Source organism: Leptodactylus fuscus, chromosome 1 (genome assembly GCF_031893055.1).
Source record: "Leptodactylus fuscus isolate aLepFus1 chromosome 1, aLepFus1.hap2, whole genome shotgun sequence".
NCBI classification, from domain to species: Eukaryota; Metazoa; Chordata; class Amphibia; order Anura; family Leptodactylidae; genus Leptodactylus; species Leptodactylus fuscus.
Genome location: NC_134265.1, coordinates 261374097 through 261390335, shown reverse-complemented (window position 1 = coordinate 261390335; position 16239 = coordinate 261374097). Strand labels below are relative to the sequence as shown.

The 16239-nt window shown below is 41.3% G+C and overlaps 1 protein-coding gene across 5 annotated transcripts in view; it reads left to right on the top strand.

Annotated features, from left to right (window-relative positions):
* ANK2 (ankyrin 2) overlaps nucleotides 1-16239 on the top strand; it is a 188433-nt gene that overhangs the window by 54114 nt on the left and 118080 nt on the right. For all 5 annotated transcript variants that reach the window (XM_075286364.1, XM_075286356.1, XM_075286347.1 and 2 more), the window contains exons 5-7: nucleotides 4371-4469; nucleotides 9072-9257; nucleotides 10279-10302. In XM_075286364.1, the coding sequence (XP_075142465.1) occupies nucleotides 4371-4469; nucleotides 9072-9257; nucleotides 10279-10302 (309 nt within the window). The remainder of the gene's footprint in view (nucleotides 1-4370; nucleotides 4470-9071; nucleotides 9258-10278; nucleotides 10303-16239) is intronic.

Here is a 16239-nt window from a genome sequence, read left to right as displayed (position 1 = left end):
AGCTGAAGCCCCCAACTGTCCCTTCCTATTGCCAGGCCCTATCCTACGTAATAGGCGGCAACCACGAAGACGATCCCTTCCTGTATATGTGAGACACAAAACACAGACAAGACGGACAACAACAAAGAGAGGTCAGCTAGCCAAGGGTCAGTAACAGTCAAGCAATGCAGTGCCAATTCAGAGTCCAAAGAATAGTCAGTAGGGAAAGCCAGAGGTCAAGGATTAGAATGCAAGCAAGAATAGTGACAGCAAAAAGCAAGTACGCACAAGGCAATAGCAAAGCACTGGTGTGAATGAGAGTCAAGGCTAAATAGGGAGGAAGAACCCGCCCATGGAGTTGACAGGAGAGCAGGCTGTCAATCACAGGGCAAGGTCAGATTAACCATTAGAGGAGCAGAGAGAAATGAAGATGAAGGAGATGGGTGTGGTGGAAAATCAGTTACCAAGGTGAAAGAATAGGGCAGTGTTCAGACAGTGCAAGAAGAACCCAAAGGAAAAAAATCACAACCGAACACATCTCCTGCGCCGCAGCATGCAGCCGGATGATGACGCCAAAGCCTGGATGGGCAAATATGTTACAAAAGCTCAAGATTGCTGAAACAGGAGCATTTTGTATGGAGTAGCTTTCTGTCCTGACTCATACAAGAGGCTGCTAAGCAGGAAAACCCATCTGAGATAGTTATATGTCTTAGGCTGGGCCCCCACGGGATGGAAACGCTGCAATTTGCCCTTGGCGGAAACGTCACAGGAAAAATCACAGCGTTTTAAAGTACAGGCAAAGTGGATGGGATTCTAGTGAATCCCATGCCCACTTTGCGGTAAAAACTGCGGTGTGGATATGCCGTGATATCGCATCATGTTAATTATATCTACAGAAACGCCAACGGTATCCCCATAGATATGATTGTAACAGAAAGTGTGTTGAGGAAAACTCCCCGAACTTTCTATTTAAAGCGCTACAGGAAGAACCCCAATGCGTTCCCGCCGAGGTTGTTCCCTTAGCACTTTATTGCTGTGGGTCATCCCGTGGGGCCTTAGCTTTAATAGAGCTTATGGAAAGAGGGTGTCTTCATGAGACAACCCCTTTATTATTAAAAAATCTTTTGCTGATCTTTGCATGAACTTGTTTATTCCTTTTGTTTAGCCATAGTGTTCTTTCGTGTTACAATACCCTAATGACTACAGTGGTACCAGTCTGTATCCAGTTTAGCAGTCTTTTTGTATACTCCATGCTCTTCTTCTTACGCAGGTCTTCTAATTGTTTCTTATACATTACTATTTCTGAAACATTTTGACAGTAAGAATGATCATTTAACCATCTCACTCATACTGCAGAATTAGGGATGGAAATTTTATCCATGGATTTTATTCTGATTCAAGCCTGTCAAAGGACTGTAATACACAGTCCGGTCACATTAATGTGACCACCTGTCAAAATCCAGAATAACCACCTTTGGCAGAGCGGACCGCTGTGAGACCTGCAGGAAGAGAGGGAATGTTGTGATGATGTTCACTGGGATGTTGAGCCATGCCAGCTCCAGTGCCGTGGCCAGCTGCGCTAGGTTACACGGTTGAGCATCCATGGCGCAAAAAACCTGGTGGCCAAGGGAGTACGGTAAACTCATCCTGGTGCTTCTCGAACCATGCATGTACACTGCGAGCTTTATGACACGTCGCATTGTCCTGCTGGTAGATGCCATCATCCTGAGGAAAAACATTTCACATGTAGGGGTGAACATGGTCCGCAAGGATATATGCATACTTGTGTTGATCCATCGTTGCTTCCACAATGATGAGTGCACCCAGATGGCTGATGACACGTGCCTTCTGCAATTGGTTATTTAACGTTGAAGTCAAAAGTAGGCGGTGGTCACATTAATATGACTGGACTGTGTAGTCCAAATGTGTTTCAGCACAGCCATGTTGATGTCTATTTCCTATGTATGTTATGTATATTAGCTATGTATATTAGCTGCTTTTTTAATGAAGATGCAATAAAGTGTTGATATTATGAATGAAATGACATTGTACATCTTACCCTGACGCTACCAAACTGGCCCTCATAAAGGGCACTTAGGCTGAGGCCCCACGTTGCAGAAATGCAGCTCTTTTTATTGCAGGTTTTGCTGCATTTTTTTAAGCCAAAGGCAAGAGTGGCTACAAAAGTAATAGGAAATACAGTATATAGAAAGTACTCATATTTATAGCATTTGCTTAAGCTACTGCTGGCTTTGGCTCAAAAAACCTCGGCAAAATTTGCAATAAAAAAGCATGTTTTCTGCAATGTGGGGCCTCGGCCTTACTGATATTATTTTTGGACATGTTTAGGTGGCATGTCACAAATTTTTGAAACATAAAGGCTAAGGCGCCAGGTATAGAGCCACAGCCAAAAAGCACTGCAGAAAAACCATGGCGGAAACTTTTCCCAAAGCGCTTTTCAGCAGAGTTTTCTTCCGCAGACTTTCTGCTTCAATTCCACTTAGGGTCAGTTCACATTAGCGTTTGGCTTCCGTGTGGATGGAGTCCGCATGAGGACCCCCCGAATGGAATACCAATGCAACTGCAATCTATGTGCAGTTAAGCACACGGACCCCATAGACTATAATGGGGTCCATGTGCTTGCTGCGCACTTCCCGCACGAGATTTGCACGTAAAACACCAGCATTTCTGTAGGTATAATTGACATGCTGCGTTTTACAAAAACCCAACAGTTTTTGAAATTGCAGCACTCCTGCTGCAGATATTTTCCTGCAATGTGTGGATAGGATTATCCAGAATCCCTTCGACTTTGCTGGTACTGTGTAAATCTATGCAAAATGTTGAACTGTGCAAAATCGTGGCGTTTACCCTACGTAGGGCCCTGGCCTAAAAAACTTAGACCAGCCCAGGATCTTATGTTTTCAGATGTTGTGTTTGGGTAGAAATACTGGTAATATATTACTATACAAAATCCCACAAGTAACATGAGCCAGGCGTGCTTCGTGAGGGATTGTGGTAAAGATTGAATTTTATTTTATAGATTGAAGAAAGATGAAACCACTTTCTACACATGAATGATATTTATGACAAAGAATCTGATCCCAGAGACATCAAAATATTTTTGTTCTTAGATTGCAGCAAGATTAAATGTCTTGCCATGTTCAAAGAGAAGGAGGTTCAGACGGGCGTCCTGTGGTGGTGCCGCATCAGGTTTCAGCGGCCTAAGGGCAGGTGCCTGATTAGTAAAGCAGAGCTGGCAAGACTTGAATAAAGATTTCTGAGACACTTTGCAGCGGGACAAGTGTGTATACCAGTATTCGAGAACTATTTGACACTACAGACTACAATATTCTAGAATTTCTCAGCATGGTTATAACACAGAACAGAGAACATGGTTGTCTTTTACAAATTGTTCCTTTATCCAGTCATGGGGCTAATCCAAGATGCCTTAAAGACTGCAGGCACATATGAGCGTTATTACCTACGATTATTGCATATACTAAAACTAAGGCCGGGGCCCCATGTGATGGAAATGCCGTGGTTTACCCGTGGTGGAAACACTGCAAAAAGAAATGCAGTGTTTTAGGGTATGTTCACACGGCGGAAACCAAATTTTGGTATGTGAACTTCAGCGCAGCTAGCCGCTCCTGATTAGGCCTGAATGAATGGGCCTAATCAGGAGGGAGTCTCGCTCCCTGGAATCCGCAGGAAAAGGGCATCTCGCTTCCCATTCAAATGAATGGGAACCTTTTTTGCAGGCGGATTTCGAGGCAGTTTCCGCGTCAAAATCCGCTTGCAAAAAACTCCGTGTGAACTAGCCCTTACAGTCCCGTCCTCACTTTGTGGTAAAATGCACACAGTGGACACGCTGCAAGTTCCAAAACCGACGTGGTTTTGGAAATCACAGCATGTCAATTATGCCTACAGAAAAGGTTTCCCTTTAAATATAATTGAAGCAGAAAGTCCGCAGAGGAAACCTCTGCAGACATTCTGCGCAAAGTGCTGCATGAAGAACCGCGATACGATGCCGCCATTGTTTTTGCCGCACCGCTATTTTGCTTCGGGACGTTACATGAAGCCTTAGCCTAAATCAGCTAATTTTTACAGACTTGCAATAATGGGTATGTTGATTATTAAGTTATTACTAATTTGATAAATGAGATGAATGAATTTGATGTATTGAACACACTGATTTTACCATAAAATCCATAAAACAGTCTGTGTGAAGATGGAAAACATGAAATAACAAATGATAACCTCATATTGTGTTACCTTAGTAGACCTACTTAATACAGTATTCAGCTTAATTGAATGGCTACATTGTTACATTAATAATACATTGTGTCATGAAAGGAAGACAAGTATAATGTTGCATTTGCCTTTACTTACAGAATGGATTTACTCCTCTGTACATGGCTGCCCAAGAGAACCACCTTGAAGTTGTGAAATATTTACTTGAAAATGGGGCCAATCAAAGCACTGCCACAGAGGTAAGTGTAAAGCCACTAGGGGCGCTTTAGCTGCCATGTGATATTGATTTAGCAATCATGCCAATCCTATTAATATTATAAATGTGAAATGTTTGTGAGTTTGTGGGTTTGTGACTTTGGATGTTCGGATGTTTGGCGGTCAATCACGCAAAAAACGCTCCACCGATTTGGCTGAAATTTTCCACAAATATAGTCACTACACTCGATTGTGCAATAGGCTACTTTTTGTCACAATAGCGCACATATGTTTTTCCCAGGACCCCCACAAAACCCAAACTCACATCACTATCTCTGCAATCTCACACACTTTGGACCATAGCAAGCCACAAAATTCATATTACCCTCTACAGCAGAGGTCAGCAACCCCCTGGCACACGTGCCAAGAGTGGCACTCCTGCCTTATTTCACTGGCACACCAGCAGCACAGGACCTGCAAGAGTTAAATGAAGTCCGAGTCTCTTCAGTGCTCTGCTAGAGCTGAGGCATAAGGACACTCCCCTTAGAGAGGGGTGCAGGAAACCCAGGGGATGGAGCTTAATCGCTCAAGTCTCTGCCTGCCTGCTATAGTGATAGCTCCTGCCGTCTGCACCCTGCAAACATTCCCGGAGGAGGAGAGGAAGCTGCTAGCAAAGTGAAAGTAAGAAACACACAGCTCCCTTCCTTTAGTTCCTATTCTCATTAATGTCAGGCATTTGGGGTTATTAGTTTAGTGTTAGTAACTCCATGTGCCTCACATTAATAGGAATAAAACCCATCATGTCCCTCACATTAACCCCTGTGTGCCTCATATAAAGGTTACTAATATGTGAGACATATGGAGGTACTAATAAAAGACCTCAGTAATGAAGATACTTAATTATTACCTCCAAGTCTCTCACATATCAGTAACTAGAGATGAGCGAGTACTGTTCGGATCGGCTGATCCCAACAGTACTCGCTCATCTCTATCAGTAACTCTTACACAAGGGTTAATGTGAGGGACATTATGGGGTTAATTGCTATTAATAAGAGGCACATGGAGTTACTAAACTGTCATGTACAGGGCCAGACTTTATGTTGCTTGCTCAAGAGTATCCTGTGCCCAAAACTTACATGTACTGACGGAAAATAACAAATCATACAATGTCGTATATCGAAGTATATTAACCTGAAATACCTCTGTCCCAAAGACACTATGTACAGTTTTGCAGAACACCGTATAGCAGCTGAAATACAAATAACGTTCAACACAAAAGTCTCACGTATTCTCAGAATTACAGCAACAACAAGATACGCAGTTACATTTTATATCCCATACCTTATACACAGTACTAAAACCTTACCCGCGCCTGTATATACCCACTTCTACAATCACCGCAGACTAAGTCGCGGGGACCAGCTAGTATTTAATAAATGTATAAAAACCTCACACCAGTCATGATCTGTCAAGTTTAGTAGATACTTAAATTTACATTGACCTGACAATTTTAAAGCATCTTTTCCTATAAAACTAAGCTGTGCCATTCCTGTTATTCCTCCTAGAAATGTACGAATAAATTAATAGCTGGGTGTCACCATTCCCCTTCTCGTTCCGAGTCTGGCTGTACTTATTAGACAGTGTGAAAGTGTGCTGGGTTACATAGATGTTAAAGGGCTTGACCAATTTATAATATTTTTAGCTTATTTGTTTGTATATTATGAAACTCTGCAGTTTTCTAATATACACGTATTTAAAATTCTGCTCATTTATCTGTCTAATAGTAGCCAGCTACCTGAATAGGACTAAACGTGGCGTCCGTGATGTGACACAAACTTTCGTCCTCATGCGACTTTTGTCATTCATTAAGTCATAGAGTTTATGATGGCCACCACTGCAATGATGATGATGATAGTGATGATTTATCATCATCATTGTCCTCATGGTCTGCAGCAGTGAGCAGGAGAGCAGGGATGCAAATCTGGATGGTCCTGAAGGGGTTTCTGCAGTGTTAGTGCACTAGGAGCTTACAAACAGAGGAGCGTATCATGCTAGTGGGGGAGAAGGTGATGTAAGTAGATGGACTGATCATGTCAAGCACAGGGGTTGCTCTGGGGTTCTCAGACCCTCCCCTAGAGACTATCGTGGGCTTTTTTTCTGAGTAATACTGGATATGTTCTGTGAGGTACCAGGAGTCACATGCATGTTTGGTGGATTACATGACTGGTACCATCTTTAATCCATTCCAGGGTTGTATCTCTATAGACTAATCTGTGGTCTGTATCTTGTGTCTTTCTATACAGGGACCTAATGCCTGTGTAAAAGAGGAAAATGTCAGTAAAATGTTTAACATATATATATATATAAGAAAATAGCATGACTGGCTATTCTTTAAATAAATAAATGAATGAATAAAATAGACAAGCTCTCAAATTTATAAACCTCTAGGAGGAATAACAAAGGAACCACATAACATAGATTTTTTAGAAAAGATTTTCCTGAATTGTTATTTTATTGAAAAAAACAAACACACAAACTTATTATTTACTGAAACTGCCATTCCCGGAGAGGCGACAGGTCCTCTTAAAAGATTTTGTTAATGAGTTGTGTTTGTACGTGGAATATTGGCTGGATGTGGTGCTCCACATCCATTGTAAACTATAGCAAGCCCTAGGATTAGTGAAATCATTTTTATTCCCATGGGGTAGGAATTTAGAACTCTTTTATAAAACAGAGTTCTGATTGCTATCTGAATGCGGTAAGAAAAAATGCTTGCATAATATATTCTGCATGTTTCATTAATCTGATTTATTTCACTATTGTGATCATGCACCTAAATGATAAAGTACAGGGTCAGACTGTGGTACAGTCCTATATAATGTCTTTATCACTTGATTGAAGTACAATGAACAAGTCATAGAGGGGGCAAAAAAGCAATTATTAGTTCATGGATGACAAGGAACAGGATGGAGCAGGTTCTATCCTGCTTGGTGTCATCAGAACAGAAGCCCCCATAGACATGAATTCATCACGTAGTGCACGCAGATGACACTAGGATATCACGCCAAGAGTCATTTGACTGCATTCTGCTACTAAATCGACCCCACATCAAATTCAATCTCGATCCTGTGCATGGGATTGGGATCTAAAACATCTGCTAACTTGTTCCTTGTTGTGAAAAACCAGCGTGCAGCAGATCTATCCCCATGGCATTGGTCTGTACCCAGTTGGGACTGTGAGACTTTGAGCAGGGGAAGGAGCTGCCCAGACCATGCTCCCTGCTTTCTCCTCAGACACTCGCAATCCGGGCCAGGGTCAGAGCTGCTGCACACTGGTGTTATGACTCTGACTGCAGCATCTGCTGTCTTGTACTTCACCATGGCTGAGAAGAGGTTAACTGTAATCATATAGGGTCACTGTGAATAACAGTGTGCAGCTACAATAGCATCCTAAAGCCTGTTCTCCTCACATCATGCCCCAAATATCAGTCTGGAGCTGCAATGTACCTTTGGCTCTGGGCCTAGCCATGTACCAGTAGAAGAAGGGTTATAGACACCAGGACACTGAAGGATTGGGCTGTCTTCCCATTAACAAACTGCAGACCAAAGTGCAGATGTTTGGCCATAATGCACAGAACCACATTTAACAGAAACCAAACACCACATATTAAACGCCTCATACCGACTGTCAAGCACAGTGGGGGAGGAGTGATCATTTGGGGTTCTTGCAGTGACTAAGTTGACCATGAACTTTTCTGTATACCATAGTATTCCAGAATGAAATGTGAGACCATCTATCCAACAGCTAAAGCTTGGTCGAAACTGGCTCATGCCACAGGGCAATGATTATTCACAGTTCCCTACCTTCTCTTTCTCTCACCTTTTTCAGTATATCACATGATCATAGTGTGACCTCTTTTTTCTAGCATAGGTTGCTGTGCAATAAAAGATCTCTCTGTGCTGCCTGCATGAGGTCTACTATGTGACTTTGGCTCCATCCCCCATTCTTCTGCACTCTCTGTCAAAAATGTCTCCCTGCTCCCCTTCTGCCTCCCACCAATGTCAGAATGTGCAATGCTCATAAAGCTTAGAGCTAAGATCTATGAGTCTACAGGCCTCAGCATGTCAAATGTTCAAGTTGATGACCGTACATTTAAACTGATACTGAAGCAATAGAGCTTGTTTTAAAGTGTTACCAGGAGAAAGCCTCTTAAAAAAAAAACAAAAAAAAACATGCCTTAAGTTTTCAAATGTTACTTCTGAAAACGTGCAGGGCATATGGCAAAATGTCCTTTGGATACACAAGACCAAAGTGGATATGTACTTAGTTTTTTCGCCATAATTATATTTATTTTTTGTGTTTGCATATAGTAATTTTTATGCATTTTGTTCTGAAATATTCAAGACATACATTAATGAAAAATGGAAATATAGTAAAACACATATTTACATTAAATATATTAAAACATTTATTCAAAAATATGAAAATATACTGCTATTTTATATATTGAATAATATATAGCTTTAGATTTAGCTTATTTTATAAAAGGTCACTTGCAGTCATACAATACAGAATTATCAGTCTTGTAATAATTCATTCCAATATCAATTCATTGCTATAAAATGTTCTCTCTTTTTCCTTGCCAGGATGGCTTCACACCGCTGGCTGTTGCGCTGCAGCAGGGACATAACATGGTGGTTGCCATTCTTCTGGAGAATGATACAAAAGGGAAGGTTAGACTTCCGGCTCTGCACATTGCGGCCAGAAAGGACGACACAAAGTCTGCAGCCCTCTTACTTCAGAATGACCATAATGCTGATGTGCAGTCAAAGGTAAGCTGTGACTATCAAACACATACATTAGCAAGGGCCCGACATTATTAAATTCATGTTACAGATTAATGTATTTGGATGCTTTTGGTTGGTGAGTGCTATGCTTCAAGGGCTGTTTATGACACATACAGTCCATAGAGTCTAACGAAATGGCGTATTTTGGTCCTGATTTTGACGCAGGAAGCCACGTCAGAATTGGACCAAAATGTGCCTGCCGCAACTGTCACGGTTTCCGACACTTGTGGCTTCCCGCTCTGGAGTAGGCCGAAATGAATGGGCCTAGTCGGAGGGTGCTGCCGCGAGGCGGACGCCGGGGCTGAATCGGTCACGGAATCCGCCTGAAGAAAGGGCAGCTCACTTCTTATTTCCGTCAGTGGGAACATACCGCTCATGGAAAAAAGGAAGCTAGCGGTCTGCATAGACCTCTAATGTGTGGGGGCGGACTCTGACGTGGATTCAGCGCCAAAATTCATCCCCTCTTGCCACGTGTGAAGGATCCCTAAAGTCTAAATCAAGTGTGTTAGACCTTAGGACTTTATGGAACACTATAGGGTGCTTTGTTATGGCCAGATACGACATTCAGGACAGACATTACCAATATGTCTTCTCCTTTTCTATTTGTTGCTACCAGTTATCTGATGTCTGATTTTCATTAGATTACTTTTATCTGAAAGGAGTAAGTGTCTCCTCTGCATCTCCCATACCATCCTGGTGACTTTGTGAGGTCAATATGTGTCATTGGGTTTTTCATTCCAGTGACATGCATGACAGTGACACAGAGATAACCAGGTCTTAGGTCGGTAATTTATATCTTGTCAGGGGTTGGATCATCTTGATGAACATACAGTATATTTTATATTAGAGTTTTTGTTAGTTTTCCTTGTGCATTAGTGTTCAGACAGTCGTAACAAGTAGTAATGGAAGTTTCTACGTCCATAGACAATAGAAAAAAATATGTTGAATGTTATAACTTATCAAGTGCAATTAATATTTGCTCTTTTTCCAAATTATGCTACTTCAGATGATGGTGAATAGGACGACAGAGGTATACATATAAAATACATTCTTTCTTGTTGATACTTTGCATGCGTCTTTTTAAGTATGTTACTGTGCTGTCATTTATTTACTATTGTTGCGTTTTATGTATTTTCTCATTTATGTATATACTTTTTTGTAAAATTTATTTCCACATTTGTCTGTAAGACCTCATGCACAGGGCCATAATATGGTCCACAATTGCGAATAAAAGTACAAGGCCATACTTTTCAATGCGCCCATACAAACAGCCGTAGTGTTTGAGGCTTTCTGTTCAGGCCACATTTAAGAGCTGAAAATAGTGGAGCAGTTCCTATACTTGTCCAGATTAGTGGCTCAGCCCATTCAGTAGAATGGATGGGTCAGTGAAGACTGTGGATGACACCTGGATAGCAGTCCGTTTTCATTAACCGCGCACAATCGTCTGCATGAAGCCTAAATGTTTTTGTGAGGGATGATAGGAGATTACAGACAGTGATACACTGTAGGAAAGAAGTGAGCACAACTAATATGAAGCTATTTACAGGAAAAATGAGTGGTCCTAGACTGTTAGGAAATATTTATTTGACTACCGTATTTTCCAGACTATAAGGCGCACATAAAATACTTCGATTTCCTCAGAAATCGAAAGTGCGCCTTATAGTCCGGTGCGCCTTATATAAGGTTTGAAGTGGCGGCACGCGAGGAGTTAACCGGCGGCCGCCGGCAAAGTCTCCATGCCGCTTCCATACATTACAATGGGAGCGCACTATTCAAATAGTATTCGTTCATCTCTAACTATTTGAATAGCGCGCTCTCATTGTAATGTATGGAAGCGGCATGCAGACTTTGCCGGCGGCCGCTGCTTAAAGGGATTCTACTAGAGATGAGCGAGTACTGTTCGGATCAGCCGATCCGAACAGTACTCGCTCAACTCTAGATTCTACCATTAAAAGAACTTCTTCCCCCTGACCATTCGTCTCCTACCTTTTCCATAGCCAGCGCCGCCTTCTCCCTGAGCTGTGTTCGCGCCTTCCGTGTCCCCGTCTGTGTTGTCTTCTTTGGGCCTCATGGATGACGCATGCGCAGTCGGCTCTGGCTGCGAGAGCCTGTTAGAGCCGACTGCGCATTCGTCATCCATGAGGCCCAAAGAAGACAGAGACGGGGCGGACGCAGCTGCGGAAGAAGGCGGCGCTGGCTATGGTAAAAAGGTAGGAGACGAATAGCCTTTTAAGGCTATTCCGACGTGATCAAGAAGGAAGAAGTTCTTTTAATGGTAGAATCCCTTTAACTCCTCGCGTGCCGAGCGCTTCCATTCATTTCAATGGAAGCGTGCCATTGAAATGAATAGAAGCAGCTGGCACGCGGGGGGTTAAGCGGCCGGCACGTGGCGGTTAAGCGCCCACCGGCAAAGTCTGCCGGTCGCCGCTTTCAATCACATATAAGGCGCACCGGACAGCGCTGCGCCTTATAGTTCGGTGCGCCTTATAGTCCGGTGCGCCTTATATATGAACCTAGGCAGGACTATAAGGCGCTCATGGGTAATGTGCCTTATAGTCCGGTGCGCCTTATAGTCTGCAAAATACGGTATTTTATTTATTTAGCTTCATTGCTTATATATTGCCAACATATTCCATAGCACTTTCATTTTGTTTTAAGCGGGGGGTATAAAGTGTCTGTTTCACAGGCTTACAATATTAAATATACAAATGATAAAAATAAGCAGCAATAAAGAAATCCAATATATTCCTGTAATCAGTATGCAACCGTATGTCACTGGGAGTCAAGGACTCCTAGCAGCATAAATAACTATTATGCTAGGAGCCACTCTCCTGGCATACTGTTCAGACCGGTAAATTGTGGTTGAAACTCAGTCTTGTGAATGCGGATGGTTCACATCAGTGTTGGTGTCTCCGCATCTAATCAGTTTCCCTCATTCGTCTAAAAATCATAAAAACTGATTAGAATGTGTCTTTGTCATTAAAAACATTGATTGCAATGGGGGCAGGTGTACTTTGGATCATTTGTATCAACTCTTCTGGAAAGAGACAAAAGTCAGAATTGCAGAACTTTTACTCCATCCAAAAAATAAGGATACATGACAGAAAAGAGCAAATCCATTTTGTAACATTGAGGTCTAAGGAAGGCAAACACAAATGTAATACCAATGGTTAGTATCACCAATGAGTCAGTTTTGCAGTCCTTTTTTCGCTTTTCATTCTCCTCTGTATTTGCTCACAATGAGGATTGAAGAAGTAGTGCACAGAGCAACAAAGCTGTGTGGAAATATGCAGAGAGACCTTTCCCTCCACTTACTGTGTTCTTTCTTGATCCTGGTGGTTTCTAAAGACAGATATGCCCCAGTAACGGGGAGGGAACAGCAAATCAGCAAGACATCCAGTGGCATGAACTTTACATTTTTTTTTCGTTTTCTGACAGAATATAGTTTCTTTTGTTTTTTAAAAATGCATTACATATTGGACCAGAATCACATGTTCTATTAAATGAGATTAAGTTGTCTGAAACTACTACATTTGTTCACATTCAGGCTGGCAGATTAGATAGTAAAGCAAAGTACAAGTGAAGTACAAAATAAAGTAAAGTACTACATACTGAACACAGAGAACGGAGAGTGATAATAAACTTGACTGCTGGGTACTCATTCCCTACACGTGACTAAATAGAATTGTAATGATCTCTTTTGGTGTTGAACTGTATATGACATATATTTTTCAGCTAATATTTGTACTTCACATAAAGTAATAATTCTGCAGCATCTTTTCTTACAGTGTCCATCAAATTTTTTACATTATAATCAATGGTAATGGACACAGATGAAGGGAGCTTTGTTTGTGTCTGTTACTTTACTACTGTTATTGTCTGTTGATGTCATCCTATGATGGATGACAGCAATGGACCTCAATAATGGTATTGTGGACATTCCTTTACACAGTGAATACTTAAATGCAGGGATTTGTGTAGTGTATGACATACACTCCATGTCCACTGTTCCTGATATATGACCTTGGGGACCAAACTGTAGCATAATCGCAGCATCAATACAGAAATCCCCCCATTAGTGTAGATTGATTCTCTCTGAATAAGTGACTTAATACCAGGCAGGGAATAATGTTATGTCACATGCCAGAATTGTCTGACTTTCACAAGCTTTTCATCATGTTCAGGTTTGCAACAAAGATATTTAATATACAATAAAACCTAGACTATATACTAGATTATTCATTTATTAAGCCATATATAATTTGTAGTTGCTATAATAACTAAGCCTATACCATTCAGTGTCGCTGCAGTATCCATAAATGGCTGCTGAAATAAAAGCATTTTAGTGCTGCAATGCAGAGAAGTGGATAAGCAGAAGTTCTTCACACACGGTGGTTTCTGTTGTCAGCTTAGTTTTGCAGGCAATGAAACTACACATTAAATCAATTGCAATGCTGCAAAAAACAGTCAGTACCCTCTGTGCATTTATATTGCACACAGATGAACTAATCTAGGCAGTAAAGTCATTGCCATTCTTTTAAGAATGGCAATATGTCACACTATTAAAAATTTGATTTTTCTCCAAGAAAAAGTAAGTTAACCCTTTGGTGTTACCTGGATTTCTGCATTGATCTTTATAATTTGTGGTCTGACTGTGATCTAAACTAATACTGTCACATTTACACTAATTAGTCATATAAGTGAAAAGCAGATTACCATTTTTGTTTGTTTAATTTTCGATATTTTGTATGTCTCTGGGTCTGTAAAAAACAGATGTCATTGTTCTTCTTTTTCAAGGACTCAAAAGTCTTTCATTGGTGTGATGCATCCATGATTCATTAGCATTCGTGAGAGAAAAGCAACGTACTTCCGTAGTTCTGTTCACAGATTTCCTATATTATATTTATATATTTATATAACTATAATATATTTATATATTTCCTATATTAAGTTCACCTGGGCTTTTCTCAGATATTGCTATTTTACACAGGTTTTTGAAAGGATATATAAATAGGTACATACAGCAGTTATATTGTATAAAATATGGGCGTGTGAAGTAGATTTTCTAAAGTGTTTAATGGTGCTTAAAGGGGTATTCCCATGTCGCATACTCACCAGTCTTCACTCCTGTAAAATCTTCTTTCTTCCTGGTTTCTTGCATCATTTGATGGGCGGGGTTTCACATGCAACCTGCCGTTTAGCTCCGCCCCAAATTTGTGTGTAGCTCCGCCCACCCATATCGGACTATGAAGTACAGGCAGCAGCAACTCCATTCTGTGTTACAGCCTGTAACTGACTGCCTGTCTCTGCCATAATGAACACAATTGAATTAGCTAGCCTGATAACTGGGAGAACAGAAGAAATGAAAGCAGCTCCTCTCCCCTATCTGAGTGCAGGAAGCTAGGTCATGTTGTGTAGACACAGGAATAGCTAGAAACACAGGCTCGCTCCCGTGCACTTAGCCCCTCCTCCCTCCCCCCTGAGAGCAGGCAGATACATCACTTGACTCATGAGCAGCTAAGTCAGGGCTGTGGCCACAAAGAATTGAATAAAGTAAGATAGTGGACAAACAAAGCAGTTTTGCTGAAGCAATGTATTTAGGAAAAGTCTTACATCCACATTAACAAGCAGTATAGATAGGATCCTTGTGATGGGACAACTCCTTTAAAAATCTGATGTGTGTTTAGACTTGTCTTATCTATCTTTTACACTACTTACTAGCTGGCTTATTTTCCAACAAGCTGTTGCGAGATTGTCCAGAATTTTGGGGAATTGTCCAATCTTTCGGCACATTTTCTTGCTCACAGTTTTGCATCATTGGGCCTCTTCCTAAGGCCTGCCGAGGCCGCTGAATGGCCTCAGCAGACAGATGACCACTGAGGCCAATCAGCTTTGTAGCCACTCTTGGCTTTGGCACCAAAAAACGCAGTAAATCTGCAACAAAAGACTCTGTTTCTGCAACATGTGGTATTAGCCTAAAGTTAAAGTCCCATCCACACTTTGCGGGTGAAAACCCCCCAAAACACTGTGAAATAGCTGTGTTGTTCAAAACTGCATGCGTTTTTTAAAAATGCACCATGTTAACTGTACTTGCAGAAATGCTCACATTTTCACTATAGATTTAATAAGGCAAGAAAAAGCACAGAGAAAAACGCTGCAAAAACATAATGAAAAACACTGCAGAAAAAACAGAATGCGTTCAGCTGTGGTTCACTACATGGGGCCTTAGCCTAAAAGAGAATATAAGGGCAGCAGTCTGCAACCTCAAGCTGTAGAGACTTTTGGTGATGCAACAAGAAAACAACTTAAGGCACATAAGCAAATCTACTAAAGGATCATTGAGAAATAAGATTTGTGTTGGGCAGAACAGGGTCCCATCAAGTTTCTGTAGCGTGACATAAAAAGGACTGGGCACACAAGACAGCCCAGAATTATTAATGAGATGAAACACATTTGCAGGGAGGAATGGTCCAAAATGCCTTCAAAATGTGCAAATCATATTTACAGCTACAGGAAACATTTGGTGGAGGTAACTTCTAGTAAAGGGCGATCCACAGATTATTAAATTCCTGGATTCGCTTACTTATTCTTCCAACACTGTAGATGTTCACTCAATATTCTCAATAAAGGATATAAACACTACAACTGTTTGTATGTGGTTTGTTTAATTGCGTAGTGTCTCTCTAGAATTGTGACTTATGCCTCATTCACACTTGCACATGGTGTCCGTACGTCATGAATCCACCGAAATTGCAGAAAGTCAGATTGGGAACAGTTTGCAAATGGTCCGTTTGAAAATCATTCACTTCAATGGGATTTTAAAGCAATGCGCAGGTTCTGCCTCTCTGCTGTGAATACACTTTTTTAGACGGACACAAAGTCCTGGATTTTCAACTTTGTGTCCGTCCAAAAAAAGCAGATTCATGGCGGAGAGGCAGCAAACGACACCTGCGCATTGCTTTAAAAT